The sequence below is a fragment of the Glandiceps talaboti genome, chromosome 18, assembly GCF_964340395.1.
Source record: "Glandiceps talaboti chromosome 18, keGlaTala1.1, whole genome shotgun sequence".
Classification (NCBI taxonomy): domain Eukaryota; kingdom Metazoa; phylum Hemichordata; class Enteropneusta; family Spengelidae; genus Glandiceps; species Glandiceps talaboti.
In genome coordinates, this window is record NC_135566.1 from 7,756,181 (window position 1) to 7,770,926 (window position 14,746).

At 34.3% G+C, this 14,746-nt stretch overlaps 1 protein-coding gene across 1 annotated transcript in view; it reads left to right on the plus strand.

Moving 5' to 3' along the window:
• LOC144449330 (MLX-interacting protein-like) overlaps window positions 1-14,746 on the plus strand; it is a 39,142-nt gene that overhangs the window by 9,208 nt on the left and 15,188 nt on the right. Inside the window, exons 2-4 of the mRNA XM_078139852.1 lie at window positions 6,191-6,297; window positions 6,977-7,050; window positions 12,970-12,988. Of these exons, the coding sequence (XP_077995978.1) occupies window positions 6,191-6,297; window positions 6,977-7,050; window positions 12,970-12,988 (200 nt within the window). The remainder of the gene's footprint in view (window positions 1-6,190; window positions 6,298-6,976; window positions 7,051-12,969; window positions 12,989-14,746) is intronic.

Sequence of the window (14,746 nt, forward strand, 5' to 3'; positions counted from 1 at the left end):
TAGATTAATTTGTCTAGCAGGGGGATTTATGTTTTGCATAGCTTGATATTCTTTCCACATGTGTTACCTCAACAGTAGCATCAGGAATGCATTATTTAGAATTGTGAATAGTATTGTTTGCTGTTATGGATTTAATTTGGAATTTGGAGACTAAAATGATCCATTCTTTGTTGTGTACATGTTTTATTGAAAACACATGATGCTGTTATTGTTATTAATGTATCTCAGCTATTGAATTATCATATTCATAGACCCAGTCAATACTAGGGTGGTTGATCAAACCATGGTAATACATGTTTTAAATAGTTTGTAGTGCCTATCTCTTTACTTTGTATGTAGGGTACAGTGCAGTGGTCTGATATAATATTACAACCTTCAAACTAACAATAGGGTAAAATATATTATGGTTATTTAACAATGAGTGTATTATTATTCAAACCAAGGACTACATTTTTATGATGTTTGTCATTTTCTCTGCTCTGGTAGTAGACCCATTCTTACATCATGTTATCTGATGAATCCATGCCACAGACAGCCTCTAGACTACTCATATATGTATTATTAATATTACTGAGAACGGATTTTACAGAGATTGTAAATTTGAGGTACATTCTGCCCATAATTAATTTTGATAGTTTTCAACGATGTTTCTAGTGTTTGTGATGGGAAAACTCAGGTAATCGAAATGAGGAAGTCAAATAAAGCTCGCATAGATTTCCAGGTACCATGAAACTACACTTTGGTAGGGAACCTCAGTCTAGTACTACCAACTTACCACCCTTTAACCCTAGTAGGGTAATTTGTGCAATGCAGTGAAAGCGTGGAAACAGATGGTTCGTCACACTGGACAAAAAAACAAACTACTTTACTTTCGTTTCATCTTGCCTTTGTCTATTCACACATATTGACCTGTTGTAACATTTAGATGCGTGATAAATTTAATTTTGAAATGATTTTCAAAATTTGAGGTGGTAAATATGTACATGTGTCGGTACAATGTATGTGATAAATTTGATATTAGAATGATTTTCAAAATTTGAAGTGGCAAATATTTTGATGTGTGATAGATTTAATATTGAATGATTTTCAAAAAAAAAAGGAGTTGGTATTTACATATGTGATAGATTTAAAAAATGAAATGGTTGATAAGTGGAAGATATGTAATAGATTTAATAGTGATGAAATATTTTTCCAAGTGATAAGTGGTAGGCTGATTGATATGTCGATAATATTCAAAATAAGATAAAATAATTGTAGCCATGCAGATAAGTGATATTTGTATATTTCGATAGTATTCCAAGTATGTCTATTAATGAAATGGACAGGTATCTGTATTTGTGTGATACTGTCTTGACTTTGATAATTCATTTACTGTATTTACTAGCTTTCTGTACTGTTTAACATTTTTTACCAGTTCACCCATCCATCCATCCATCCATCCATCCAGCCAACCAACCATCCATCCATCCATCCATCCATCCATCCACCCACATACCCATCCACCCACCCACCCATTCATTCATTCATTCATTCATTCATTCATTCATTCATTCATTCATTCATTCATTCATTCATTCATTCATTCATTCATTCATTCATTCATATTTACATTGCACATGCATGTGCAAGCTTAGACTTAACCATGGTCAGTGCTGTTGAAGTCCTGTACATTGTGTTTCCATAGTTGTTTATGCCAAGTTTATAAAACATATATTGTACATAATGTGTAATTTATATTGGAAGAGAGTGTAAAAACATGTGAAATCATCATTTTGTAACCTTCAACCCTACTAAAATAATTTGAACTTGAACTTTGCAGTCATACCAGGGCATTCAACTTTCAGCACACAGGTCATCATCTATCTGGGCATTGACCTTGTAACTTAGTAACTTGTTTAGAACTTGGCACGAAAGTACATATAGCTATTTTTAGCCATGGCCCATGCTCATACTTGTAAGAATTACAATCTACATGTACATGTTCATTTTGAGTTGTAACAGACCATTAAATTAGTGATTCACACTAGTCACACTTAGACCACAGTGTTTATTTCAGTAATCTTTCCAACAAGGCAGTATCCTCTCTCTGCTGCGAGTTTTCAAAACTTAAACCATGTCTAAAATCTTTCAGACCTTTCCAAGAGAGAATGGTCATCCAGCTAATGGTACATCTAACGAAAATTCCCTCTAGAAACATGCTCGGTGAAAGTGTTTATTACAGCAATCTGTCCATTTACAGCAGTAGCCACTGCTATAAATTATCAAAACCAAATCTTTAAACAGGCGCATGTCACCTAGGCTATATGACCTCTCACATAGACTTAACTCATGTTATATGGTTAGATATGATGTGTGTAACTGTGTTTGTGTAGAGGTGAGTGAAGGTCACATATTAAATTGTTATTGCTAAGACGAGTTCTACAAACCTAATTATACCTATGTAAGCCCTCCAACAGCTGATTGAGATCTCTTGTGCACTCTGTCACATGCTGGTCTAGGGTCATGCAATATAGCATTACACCTGTTACTTCCACAATCCTTGTCAGCTAGCTAATATTCATCTTGTAGCTTATTGAGATCTTGTGTGCAATCTCAGACTATTGCATGCTGGTCTAGGGTCATATGATAAAATATTACCTCTGTAATGAACTTTCCCAAACTGAGCTCCAAAATTTTGTTCTGTGTATATGACCTTTTGATGACAGACTTCCATGTCAAACACTTGAGATAATATTCTACATTATGAGATCCATACCCATATAGGGTCATGTAACTTTAGTCAGCTGTAGCCATCCATCTTCATTGATCTAAGGAAATAAGTGATTTATGAGGACAGTAATAAACATAGTGTTTGCAGTACAAAATAATACATTTGTACAGTTTGTACATGGTGAATTGATTGTCTGTGAGTGTGTGAGAGGTGGTCTGAGATTATTTGTAAAAACTAATATTTCAGCTTAGTGTTTTGCGTTACAAAATTATATGTACTGGTTTGTATATGGTGAATTGGTGGTTTGCAAGTCTGTGAGAGGTGGTCTGAGGAGTGCAGTATTGCAGCTTAATGTTTACATTTGATTTATAACATTAGACATGTTTGTTTGTGATAAATGAGAGGCAACGAAGTTTATTATGTTCTAGAAAAATAAGTCTGTGAAACGGAAACGCCACGGTTTGTACATATACCAGATAGTCATGTTGAGGGTTCTTAGAATCTGGTATAATTGAATGCTCCAGGCAGGCTGCAATATTAAACTATGCATACCTTGTTAGTGATATATGCGAAGTATGACAAGTCATACATACATATAGTATATGTAATGTACCAGGGTTGCCCTCCGAATGAACCACACATAGCAGTGGATTTGATTGACCTTGGATGAAGTGATCAGTTTCACTTTGTAGGATTTGATTTATTAGATACAGTCTGTTTGTCAACTATGTGATAGGTTCCTGTAATATTATCTCCTGATATTGAATTAGGTTCACTTATTATATTGTTTGCTTACATTTGACATCTGACCTTTGAACTTTGGTAGAATTTTTAATAAACCGAGAGCATGTTTACATGCAGTTGTCTCATATTTTAGATATCAAGTATTGGTTAAAACTATTTGTACAAGTAATGTAGTCATACTATGTGGTGACTGACATCTTTGACCATGCCAGTTTCTTGTTTGCTGTGACTACATCGTTATCTGTACCTTGTACACCTGCAGGTGTCCATCTTGCCATATTACTACTAGAGGCATGGGAATGGTTGTCTGTCACTTCTCCTGCTTCTAGTGTGGTATGATCAAGTGACAACCATTGTGTGGCTTTTATGGCACCTCTGTAATTGTCAATTTTGCATTTGAAGTTGTCTGAGTGTGTGTAAAAAATGTCATGTTTACATATACATGTCAATGTACATATTAAGTGAAATAAAATGTACCACATCAACTCAGTTTGCACTGTGACGCATTTCACCGCCTCTAAAGACTCCAGATGCTATATGCTTGTATCAAACATAATTATAAAGAAATATTTAAAACTTACAGAGTACAAAGAACCATCCTCGTTAGATCACATTTATTGTAATCTGTACTAATATAGAACTGTTATTTTTAGTGTTGAAAGTTATAGATGCCTATGTGTGTATGGCATTCAAAAATTGTAATACAAATTCTTTATAGGTCATGTTCTCACAGCGTTACTGATTCTCGAAATCTGATTACTATAGTATAATATCTATATATGACGTACATGTATATATATAGATATATAGATATATACATGTAATTACACACACACATATATAACACTGACAGTTGAATATCTATAGTTACGTGTACATAATATGATATCAATATATCATAATATCTTGTGAAGAAAAAGGCTTAATTTGCTTCATTTACCAAATTTCACATCTTCAGCATCTTGCTTTTGTGTCGTGATTCACAGTTTCATTGAGTGAACTTTATCTGAATAAGCGCTTATTGAATTTCTGTTCAAATCTTGCGCATCAATATAACCACTCAGATTGCAATTTCCAAAATAAACACCCATCAGAAGAATGGAGACAAATACTGCATTGCATGAAATCAATGGTATACAGTACATGTACTATGGATTTTACAGTAACTGCCTTTGAGACATTTGCATATACTTGTACAGATCATCTAAGCACATGTCCAAGTTGTCACTCATAAACCTGTTAAAGCGATACACGTAAAGCAAGTTATATTTGAAAGGGATTTGATTCAGTACTCAATCACATACTTTTAAGAGTTCATGACTGCAACTAGAAGAATGGCGATCATTCAGTGTAAATAGAATAGACTGCAATTTGACATTGCCTTGTGATACTTTGCCCTTAGTCTTTGGCCAGGTTCTTGCATTAGTGTTATCTTATCACTTAAAGGCCAGGGTTTGATTGCTAGGTTCTTGCATTAGTGTTATCTTATCGGTGGAGCTATAAAAAGGATTATGTAAGAATATTGTTTTGTTATCAACTACTGATTCTTTCTTGACACAGACCTTTAAAGGCCAGGGTTTCAGTCCCAGGTCCTTTCATTAGTTTTATCTTATCAGTCACTCTAGAAGGATTATATAGGATTATTCTTTTGTTATGAACCAATGTTTTTGTATAGCTCTACAAGACAAGTGTTTTTCACACCTAAATTTGATAGTAATCCTAATCCACACAGTCAGATTAGGATTAAAATCTAGGTGTGAAAAACATTGGTTTGGCAGAACTATTGGAAAATGTTTATTTACACCAAAAAAAATGTCCACATGTAACCCATAACACTAATGTGCTGACTCAGGATTGAAACATTGTCCTTTAACTTAGAGCTTTACAACTTGATACTTTTACAAAGGGTTTTGACTTTTAACATGTGCACAAACACATAACAGTGGTAGGATGTATAAAGTTACTGTGTCATCACTGGATTTTCTGTGGGCATCATTAGTAAAAGGTATTTGTTATCTACTGGCTGCCCATTACACTACTGTAACTAGTTGAAAAACATTGTACCAAGGAGACGTCCTTGGGTATGGGAATGTAATTGGTGTTTATGTATTGAGTGTCTTGTTTTCTTTGCTGTACATACATGTACATGTAATACTGTGTGTGTACTATAGCTGGAATCAATAATATTACAAAATGAGCTCCTCCAGTTTATGGGGTGTGTGTGTTGAATGTCGTGTACACACATGTATACATGGAAATTCTAGCAGCATTGAAGAAAAGAGTGAGCTAATGACAGAGTATTTTTATGTTCCATTGTTGCTCTTTTTATCATTACAAATTAAAATTTCTGCTCGTAGACAAAAGATTTTTCAAAACAATTCCCCCAAGTTTTTCACTGATATCTTGACATAATTGCCAGAGATGTATTGTCATTGGGTTAAGTTAAAGTCAGAATAGTGTCTTTTATGTTCTTATAGGTGTGTGCCAGGTGTAATAGCTTTACGATGATATGATCACAACATCTATTTTTGGAATTAACAGTTTGATACACTCATTAAATTTGATCAATACTACGCATGATGCTATTCATTTCGCGGTCCCGGAAAAATATCGGGAATGAAATACACACTGAGCTTGAGTCAAATTTAGGATCCTGACTGCAATCTTCATATGAGCTTTATAAATATGTACTACTGATATATTTAGTAAATATTCTTTATTCTTTTTATTGTCTAGTGGGCAGGTTGTATCACCAAAATGGAAAACTTTCAAGGGAATGAAACTGGCTATGTCGGACAAGATCAGATTAAATAATGCAATATGGAGAGCCTGGCACATTCAGTGTAAGTATGATTGACAAGTCACCTAGATATCTTATTGACAGCTGTTTATACAGAAATGTCTTAGTATATGCCGGTAATAATTTATCTTGATTTGAAGTACTTTTATAGCTTTATCAACTTAGTTACAAGTATGTATAGATGAGACAACAGAATTAGCCTAGAGACTTAGCTATCTAACTTGGCATTAGATATCATTTGCAAGAACAGGCTCTGTTAAGCCAGTCAGATATATAGAGAAGACAACAGTGACTTGACTATGCAGCTTGATAAAACCATTTGGTAGAATAGCAAAGAGACTTGGCTATATAACTTGACAGTGTTGCCAGTATTGTTTGTTTGTTTGTTTGTCAAGTCAGATGGCCAAGTCTGTCCAAAAAGTCAACACATCAGAGTTTTTGACTAAGAAAAGTTGTGTGACTAACTTTAGCCAGAAGATTAAGTCAGGTGTATACTATATAGATGGGCAAAAGGTTTAGTCCTGTAATTTAACCACATATCCAGCTTGACAAAGTCATTTTCAGAATAGCGTAAAGACTTGGCTATCTGGCATTACACCAGATTTATTTATTTGTTTGTTAATTCAGATGGCCAAGTCTCTAGGCCATACAAAGAAAAGATAATAACCCAAAATTTTAGACTAGTTTATACAATTGACTTGTGTTTTATATCTTTTTTCCAGTTCAACAACACAAAAACCCTGTAGTTTGTCAATTTGCTACCCCTCATACTGACCATGTCCACGCTACAACTCAGGTAAGTTTGTAGAGTTGTTATTTGTGATGCGATAGGACAAACAAGTACTGTGAAATGGATGATAAGTTGACTCCTATAGGGATGTCATCTGTTTTGATTGAAGAATTGTGTCAGCCCCAACAACGAATCTTAGTATTCCACATGTATACATACATACATACATACATACATACATACATACATACATACATACATACATACATACATACATACATACATACATACATACATACATACATACATACATACATACATACATACATACATACATACATACATACATACATACATACATACATACATACATACATACATACATACATACATACATACATACATACATACATACATACATACATACATACATACATACATACACAAACAGCAAATGCCCACAGGCACACTCACTCACACACACACACACACACACACACACATACACACACACACACACACACACACACACACATGCATGTACATAGTGTGATACACATGAGTGCAACATACACATATACCCACATGCACACTCACATGCACATGCACACACACATGTACCCACATGCACATTCATTTATATGCACATACATATACACACCCACTCACATTTGTATCCACACACACTGCACACACACACACACACACATACACACACACACACACACACACACACACACATGCATGTACATAGTGTGATACACATGAGTGCAACATACACATATACCCACATGCACACTCACATGCACATGCACACACACATGTACCCACATGCACATTCATTTATATGCACATACATATACACACCCACTCACATTTGTATCCACACACACTGCACACACACACACACACACACACACACACACACACACACACACACACACACACACACACACAGAGTATAAAAGATACTTATAAAAGCATCTATTGATTTTACTGTACTATAGTTATCCTAGAAGATCAATGTTTATGCTATAAAACAAATTGAACCAAAGACAGCAGCTGCAGTAAAATGCCATCCTATATACTATGTTTATACAAGTGTTGATAAAATAATCATGAACTGGTGTCATTTTCTCTCTAATCCTATCAAGGTTAAATTAAAGACATGATAAATGACATCAGAGATTATTATCAGACATAAACCTATGTAGTGTGGTGATGTCATGAATAAAACCTTAATTTTAGTACCTTTTATAGAGGAGCAGTGTGCAACAAATATAGGCCAGGCTGAGAGTGTCTAATCATCAAATCTTTGACAGAAAACAATCCATTACTGTTGGATAATTAGATAGCATGCCCCCAAATTTTTTATATGTTTAGCAGACAAAAATATGAATAACATAAGGGGCCTTGTTACTATGAGTCGAAGACGAGTAGTGACAAAACCCTTGCATAACAAGTAATTTCCAGCTAAATGGGACAGATATTACAGAATAATGTAATTATACTTGCACAAGGTTAATTTAGGGGAAAATAATCGTGAACGTGTATTATGAGCACATATACAGACATATGTTGTCATGGCATTGAATGACCAGGGTTAAATCCTGTATTTTTGGTTTGTATGTTTTTAACATTGCTTGTTGTATGCAGTATATTATACTGTGAAATACTAAATTTTGCACTTGGAATTTATTTTCACTATTTTCACTGGTGTGGTTAAATACCATGGATACCTTCCTGAATTAATGAAAATTGGGTACAAGAAAATGACCAAATTCTCTGCAGTGAATGTAAAATTCCTTGAAAATATAGTATATAATGATTAAACTTCTTTTAGAAATTGAAGGCCAGTCATATTCTGCACCTAATATATATATATTCATTGAGAGGCCTGGATATTTTTGAGTTGATGGATTTTATATACTTTAAAGAGTTTTAATGGAATTGTTTTATAGCTTGTGCATACTCAAACAGAATGTGGCAGGAATTTCTAAATAAGTGTGTGTTTGACACACTGAAATGACCCTTAATAACTCATGCAGCAGGGAAAGATCTCCCTAGTATTACCCGTCGATCATAATTTTTGCGCAATTGCATCTATCCGAGTTTATTGAATCAGTTCACATATTTGGGCAAAACTGTTTGCGCATAAAATGTTGCATTTTATGAGAGAATGGGATGGTAATACATAATGTTATTGAATGATTTGTTTGTAAAGAAAAATGACAGGTTTTAGGATCGCTTGTCCTTCAAATCGGTTTCTAATTTGACAGGAATCATTTGTATGTCTTAAAGCGATAGGGTAGAATATGTAGTGTATTGTTATTAAAGGTTGGATCCAGTGTTAGAAAGTAATGGTATCCGAGTCATTCTAATGAAATACAGATATTGATTAAATCGGATATGTCATAGCATACATAATATCTTCAACTGTGTTTGCTAATAACGAACTGTAAACATACTGTAAAAAGGATTGGAAATAATGCTAGCTGACTTAATAGTGAAATACGGTATATATCTATAAAATTATTGGTAAGAAAATGGTTTATGACAGGTTTTAGCAGATAAATACCGTGTGTATTGGATTTCAAATGGAAATTGAAATTTAAGCCATAATCATCCATAGATTAATTACAGTTTGACTGAGTTCCACATTGATATACACATATCCTGTCATTGTTTTCAAATGTACGTGTCCCTAGTTTCTCACAGTATTACAGCTGGCATATTCACAGTACTGTATCTATAGCATTCGACAGTCAAAATATAACACATGTCTGCGTATACATGTTAGTGGAAGCCGAGTTACAGCATCAACAAAGAAATTATATTATTGTTATTTTTACCACGCATCTAGGTAGTAAAATTCTATTTCAGGTAATGAGAATAATAGCATTCCCAACAGGCTTGTATAGAGGAAAGGATCCATATTACATAGGAATTCAGTAGAAGGACAAATATTGACAAATGTTTGGTTAGTTTCATCTCATTCGATATTAATTTCAGAGTCAGTTTTGAGAGATGCGAAGTGGGTGATCAATTCCCAGGTACTCAGTAATAATTTCTTCCTTAAAATAATTGAAATGATTTGTCCAACATCGGTTATTTACTCCTTTTCGTAATATACAATGTGAGTCAGTAAATCCAATTTTGAAAAAATAATAAGCAAGGGGAATTCACTCCAATTGTGTTGGATTCTTTTGATAATATACTCTTAAAGTAGAAGATTTATGGAGAAAATAACACAAGGCAATAAGTGAGCTTTATAAGCCATTTGTTGTATCATGGAATATTGTAAATGGTCAATCAAATAGTTTGTCGTTGAGTAACTGTAATGTCAACTCTGTCAAGCATGATGGTGAATTCTTTCAGAAAATGTTAGATTTAAGTGTTTTCAATTTAGGATAATAGTAATCTACATGTAAATCATAAAATGTCATTACATGCATTAAATGTACAAAAGACAGCAATTGTCGTACAGTCGATGGATGCTATTTGGTATGTTGCGATTTGAAGGTGAGATATATGAAACCAGAATTTGATATAATAGGGGAGGTGTTATTTTGGATTACTTTTGTAGTATGAAGTCCGTATATCATATTTTACACCTCTATGCCTGATGGCACACAAAGTAGAATTAGTAAAATTAAAGCTTAAAAATTCAACGTTTGATGATAATACCCAGGTGACGTACTTCTCTCATTCACATTTTATAGACTTCCATCATTAGATAGCACAGAGGACAAAAAATAAAAATTTTAAAACTCAACCTTTTAGGATGCCCAGTTGATGTACGTCTGTGTTAGTCACATTTTATATACTTCCATCTTTAGAAAGCAGAGCAGTACAAAAATGAAGCCTGGATGGCTGACTGTTGATGATATACACAGAAGAGATTATTCTGTATTGCTCATATTTTTATGTGTAATTCCATCATTAGACAGCACAGATCACAAAAATTGAGCCTGAAAAGCCGACCAACACTTCATGCATTGCAATATAGCAAATGTCACATATTATTACATTAAATATTGGCTTATACCGTAGACAACAAATCTAGCTTATAAAGGCAGCTTCAAGTATCTATATTTTGCACTGCTACTTCTGAATAGCATGAAGTACAAAAATAGAACTGACTGTATTTTCTTAATTCATTACTCCCAAATGTCAACAGTTTGCCCTTCATAAATATAAATGTCATAGTACTCTTCTGCCTGTCTTAGTAGAATTGTCTGTTTTTATGAAACTAATAATAATTTGAAGATGCCACAGGATATTCATCATTAAGATATATCTTGTGTCATGTCTAGGGCAAATGTAATATTATACACCATGTCTGTAGTGAAGATCCCCAACTTCCATGTATTGTCAATTAAGAAGGAGGTGTGGCCCTATATAGACAGTGGCGTTCTGGTCTATGCTTTGTGTGTATCAGAGCATGTTATGTGTTGTAATGTATTCAGTCCTAGCTTTTGCTTGTACCAGGCAGTTGTTATTTGTCAGGAAAAGTATGTAAAAGAACATAAAGAAGTAAATTCTCCACAATTTGTAAAATAGAAATATTTACAACTGTCTGAATATTTGTAATACTACTGTTTCACATAAAATTTTATGCATAAAGACAATATTGTCGTAAAATTTAACTATGCATTGATGTTTCTGGACAAGGTGTTACGACCTTGAGCTCTAACCTCTCTGAAAAAGCACACTAGGGGAGTACAATGGAAGAATATAAAATCCAATGGCAATTTAGAGGAAAGCTAGCCTTACCATATGTTTATAAATGCTCAGTATCCTAGATACAAATGTCCCTTTAGCAGGAATTTGAGTAATGCAAAATTTAGATGAACTTGTTGGCCATGAACTTATTGTATAGGAAATTTTATTTACAAAACATTGTAATGCAAAATTTAGATCAACGTATTGGCCTTGATCTTGCTGGCATGCCTTCACATTTAGCATTCAAACCAAAAGTATGGGATTTATTTTTGTTCTGTCTGGACAAATTGACTGTTTTCTTAAATAGAGCTTTGCACACATATGATGATGTTATTCCCAATACATTTCAGTCTGCTTTATAAATAAAACATGTTTCTGACATAATGGTTTTTGTCACCACTTTAATATCGTTGACTTTATTTTTTTAACTCATATTTTTAATGACTAAATGTAATTTCCTCAGTTGAACAAAGGAAAATGTATTTCCATCTAACTAGTTATATATATATATGTGACTACAGATTGAAAAAAATAAGTGAATTCCTTTTAGAAATACATATTTAAAATTCATATAGAAAAATTTTCAAAAGGAAAAATGCACAGCTGTTGAGCTTGTTGGTTGTATGTATCAAATTGCCTATGTATTGTAGGAATGATTTGAGATTACCAGTATTGTTGCCAATAACTTTGTCAGATGTTTGTTATCCTATTACAGAGGATGGCTTTTGTACTATAGACAGCCAGTCACTGATTAATTACTAGGCTGGTATTACAGTGGTGGCGGCATGCTTGTTGTATAAGTACCACATTGACACAAATATATTATACCTCAGGTATAACTATAACTATGTCTGTGTGTCTGTAACATATGTATGTTACAGACACACAGACATAGTTACACAGAGGTATAAACATACTTAAATAATACACACATATTACATACATACATACATACATACATACATACATACATACATACATACATACATGATACATACACACACATACACACATATGCTTACTAACATGCAGACAAGCACTTACATAATGTATACATGTAAATGCACATGCACATGCTTACACACACACACACACACACACACACACACACACACACACACACACACACGCACAGACACACACTCACTCACTCACTCACTCACTCACTCACTCACTCAGTCCCTCACTCACTCACAGTTAAGAAATGTTTCCTTATGACAAATGGATACCACTGGTCTTTCTTAAAAGTAAAAAGAACAGTGCTTGAACACACTATTTTGTACCCTTGAGGTATGTTATCTACCAGACAATGTGATTTCCTACATAGCAATTGAATAACAGTAGGAAATGATAATGACTGATGGATTCCAGGATAACAGTGTTCAAGGAGATACTTTTAGTAAATGTGATTTTTTATTGGCTGTGAATGAAACAACAAAATCGAAAACAAGTGAGGTACTTGTTCACCACATTAAATTTTAGTTAATTCCCCTCTCCTCATAGGTTATCCAACCCAAATTAGGGTGGACTGTTTGGGAAGCAAAAATTGCCAGTCTGAGTCTAGTTCCTATATAGTATCGTTATGATTTACACGTGGTTTAGTTAGACTTAGAGACCATGTTGGCATCCAGACTACTCTCACACTGGTATCTCCTTGAACACTGCTATCCTGGAATTCACAATCCAAAGAAAAATGCCCAGAAAGGGTAATCATACTGAATTGCATGGCTTCATTAAACATAACTATTTACAATACAATGGCAATTATCAATACTGTACTAAAAGGTCGGTGACCCCCAAGTACAACCCTGGACTCCATGTGACCTATGTGTCAACTAACACAACCTGTGGATTTCAAACTAATGAGTCTAGCTGTAATGTGCAACAATTGAGGCTATATACGTAGATGTGACACACAATAGATTTGACCAACTGGTAATGTGAGTCACTGTACTTTACAATAGAATTATCTGATGCAATACTTGCCCACCGTTCTATTGATAATGTATTGAATGTGGCCATTCAGCATGCCACAAGTATCCCTTACAAGTTACATAACCCATCAATAACTAGTCAGTCTGGATGCCGCTGTGTGGTTTGTAACTAAAGTGAGTGCAGGTGTAAATATAGTCTAGTTCCTATATAGTATCATTGCAATTTATACCTTCACTCATAAAATTCATCCACAGACACCCACACAGTCGTATAACATCATGTCTTTGTTAATCAATCATAGAATTCTAACCAATAACACTGTCCCTCATTGGGGCAGTTATGTACTGTCCAAATATGGTATATTTGTCAACTCATGTATGCTATGTATACACTGTTTATGTCACTATACATAGTAGCTTGGGTTCACTGATTGGATGAACAACGTTTTGTGCAGATTGAGGGACTTTGACCGGAGTCTGAGATGTGGTTTAGTTAAAGACCATGTATGTTTGCATCCAGACTATTGTCACCATGACCTAACAGTTTTCCACTGTCATAATACCGTAATACTTGTCAGACAGTGGGTGTAATGCTTGTGAGATGGAGTAAGACCCATGTGTCAGTGTCATGAAATACACACACATTTACAAAATAAATCATTTTGAGTAGCCATCAATTATGAATTTAATTAATTTGAATAGTTATCAAGTCAATATACTACTTACTGGTATATCAAAATGTGAGATTGGGAGTAAGTAAGAGTCTCATTCTGGCCCAGAGACTTGTCTTGGTGTTACTATCTCAAGAAGTTTTCTACATGTACACCAGAGACTTGTCTCATTCACAATTGTACTGAAAATGAAAATCTGCTGATACTAAAGCTGTCTTCCTTCCCTCCCAACCCCCCAACCCCCCAGACAAACAACAACAACACACACACGAACTCCCCCTTCCCCCAAAAAACAACCGAAAACCCCAAAATACAACAATAAAAGAACAGCCAAACAAACAAACAAAAACAAACAAGCCAACAGTATTGCCATCACAACAAACTTTGAATTGATGTGGTGCAATAAGAAATAGTAGATGTGTGTTATGGTGC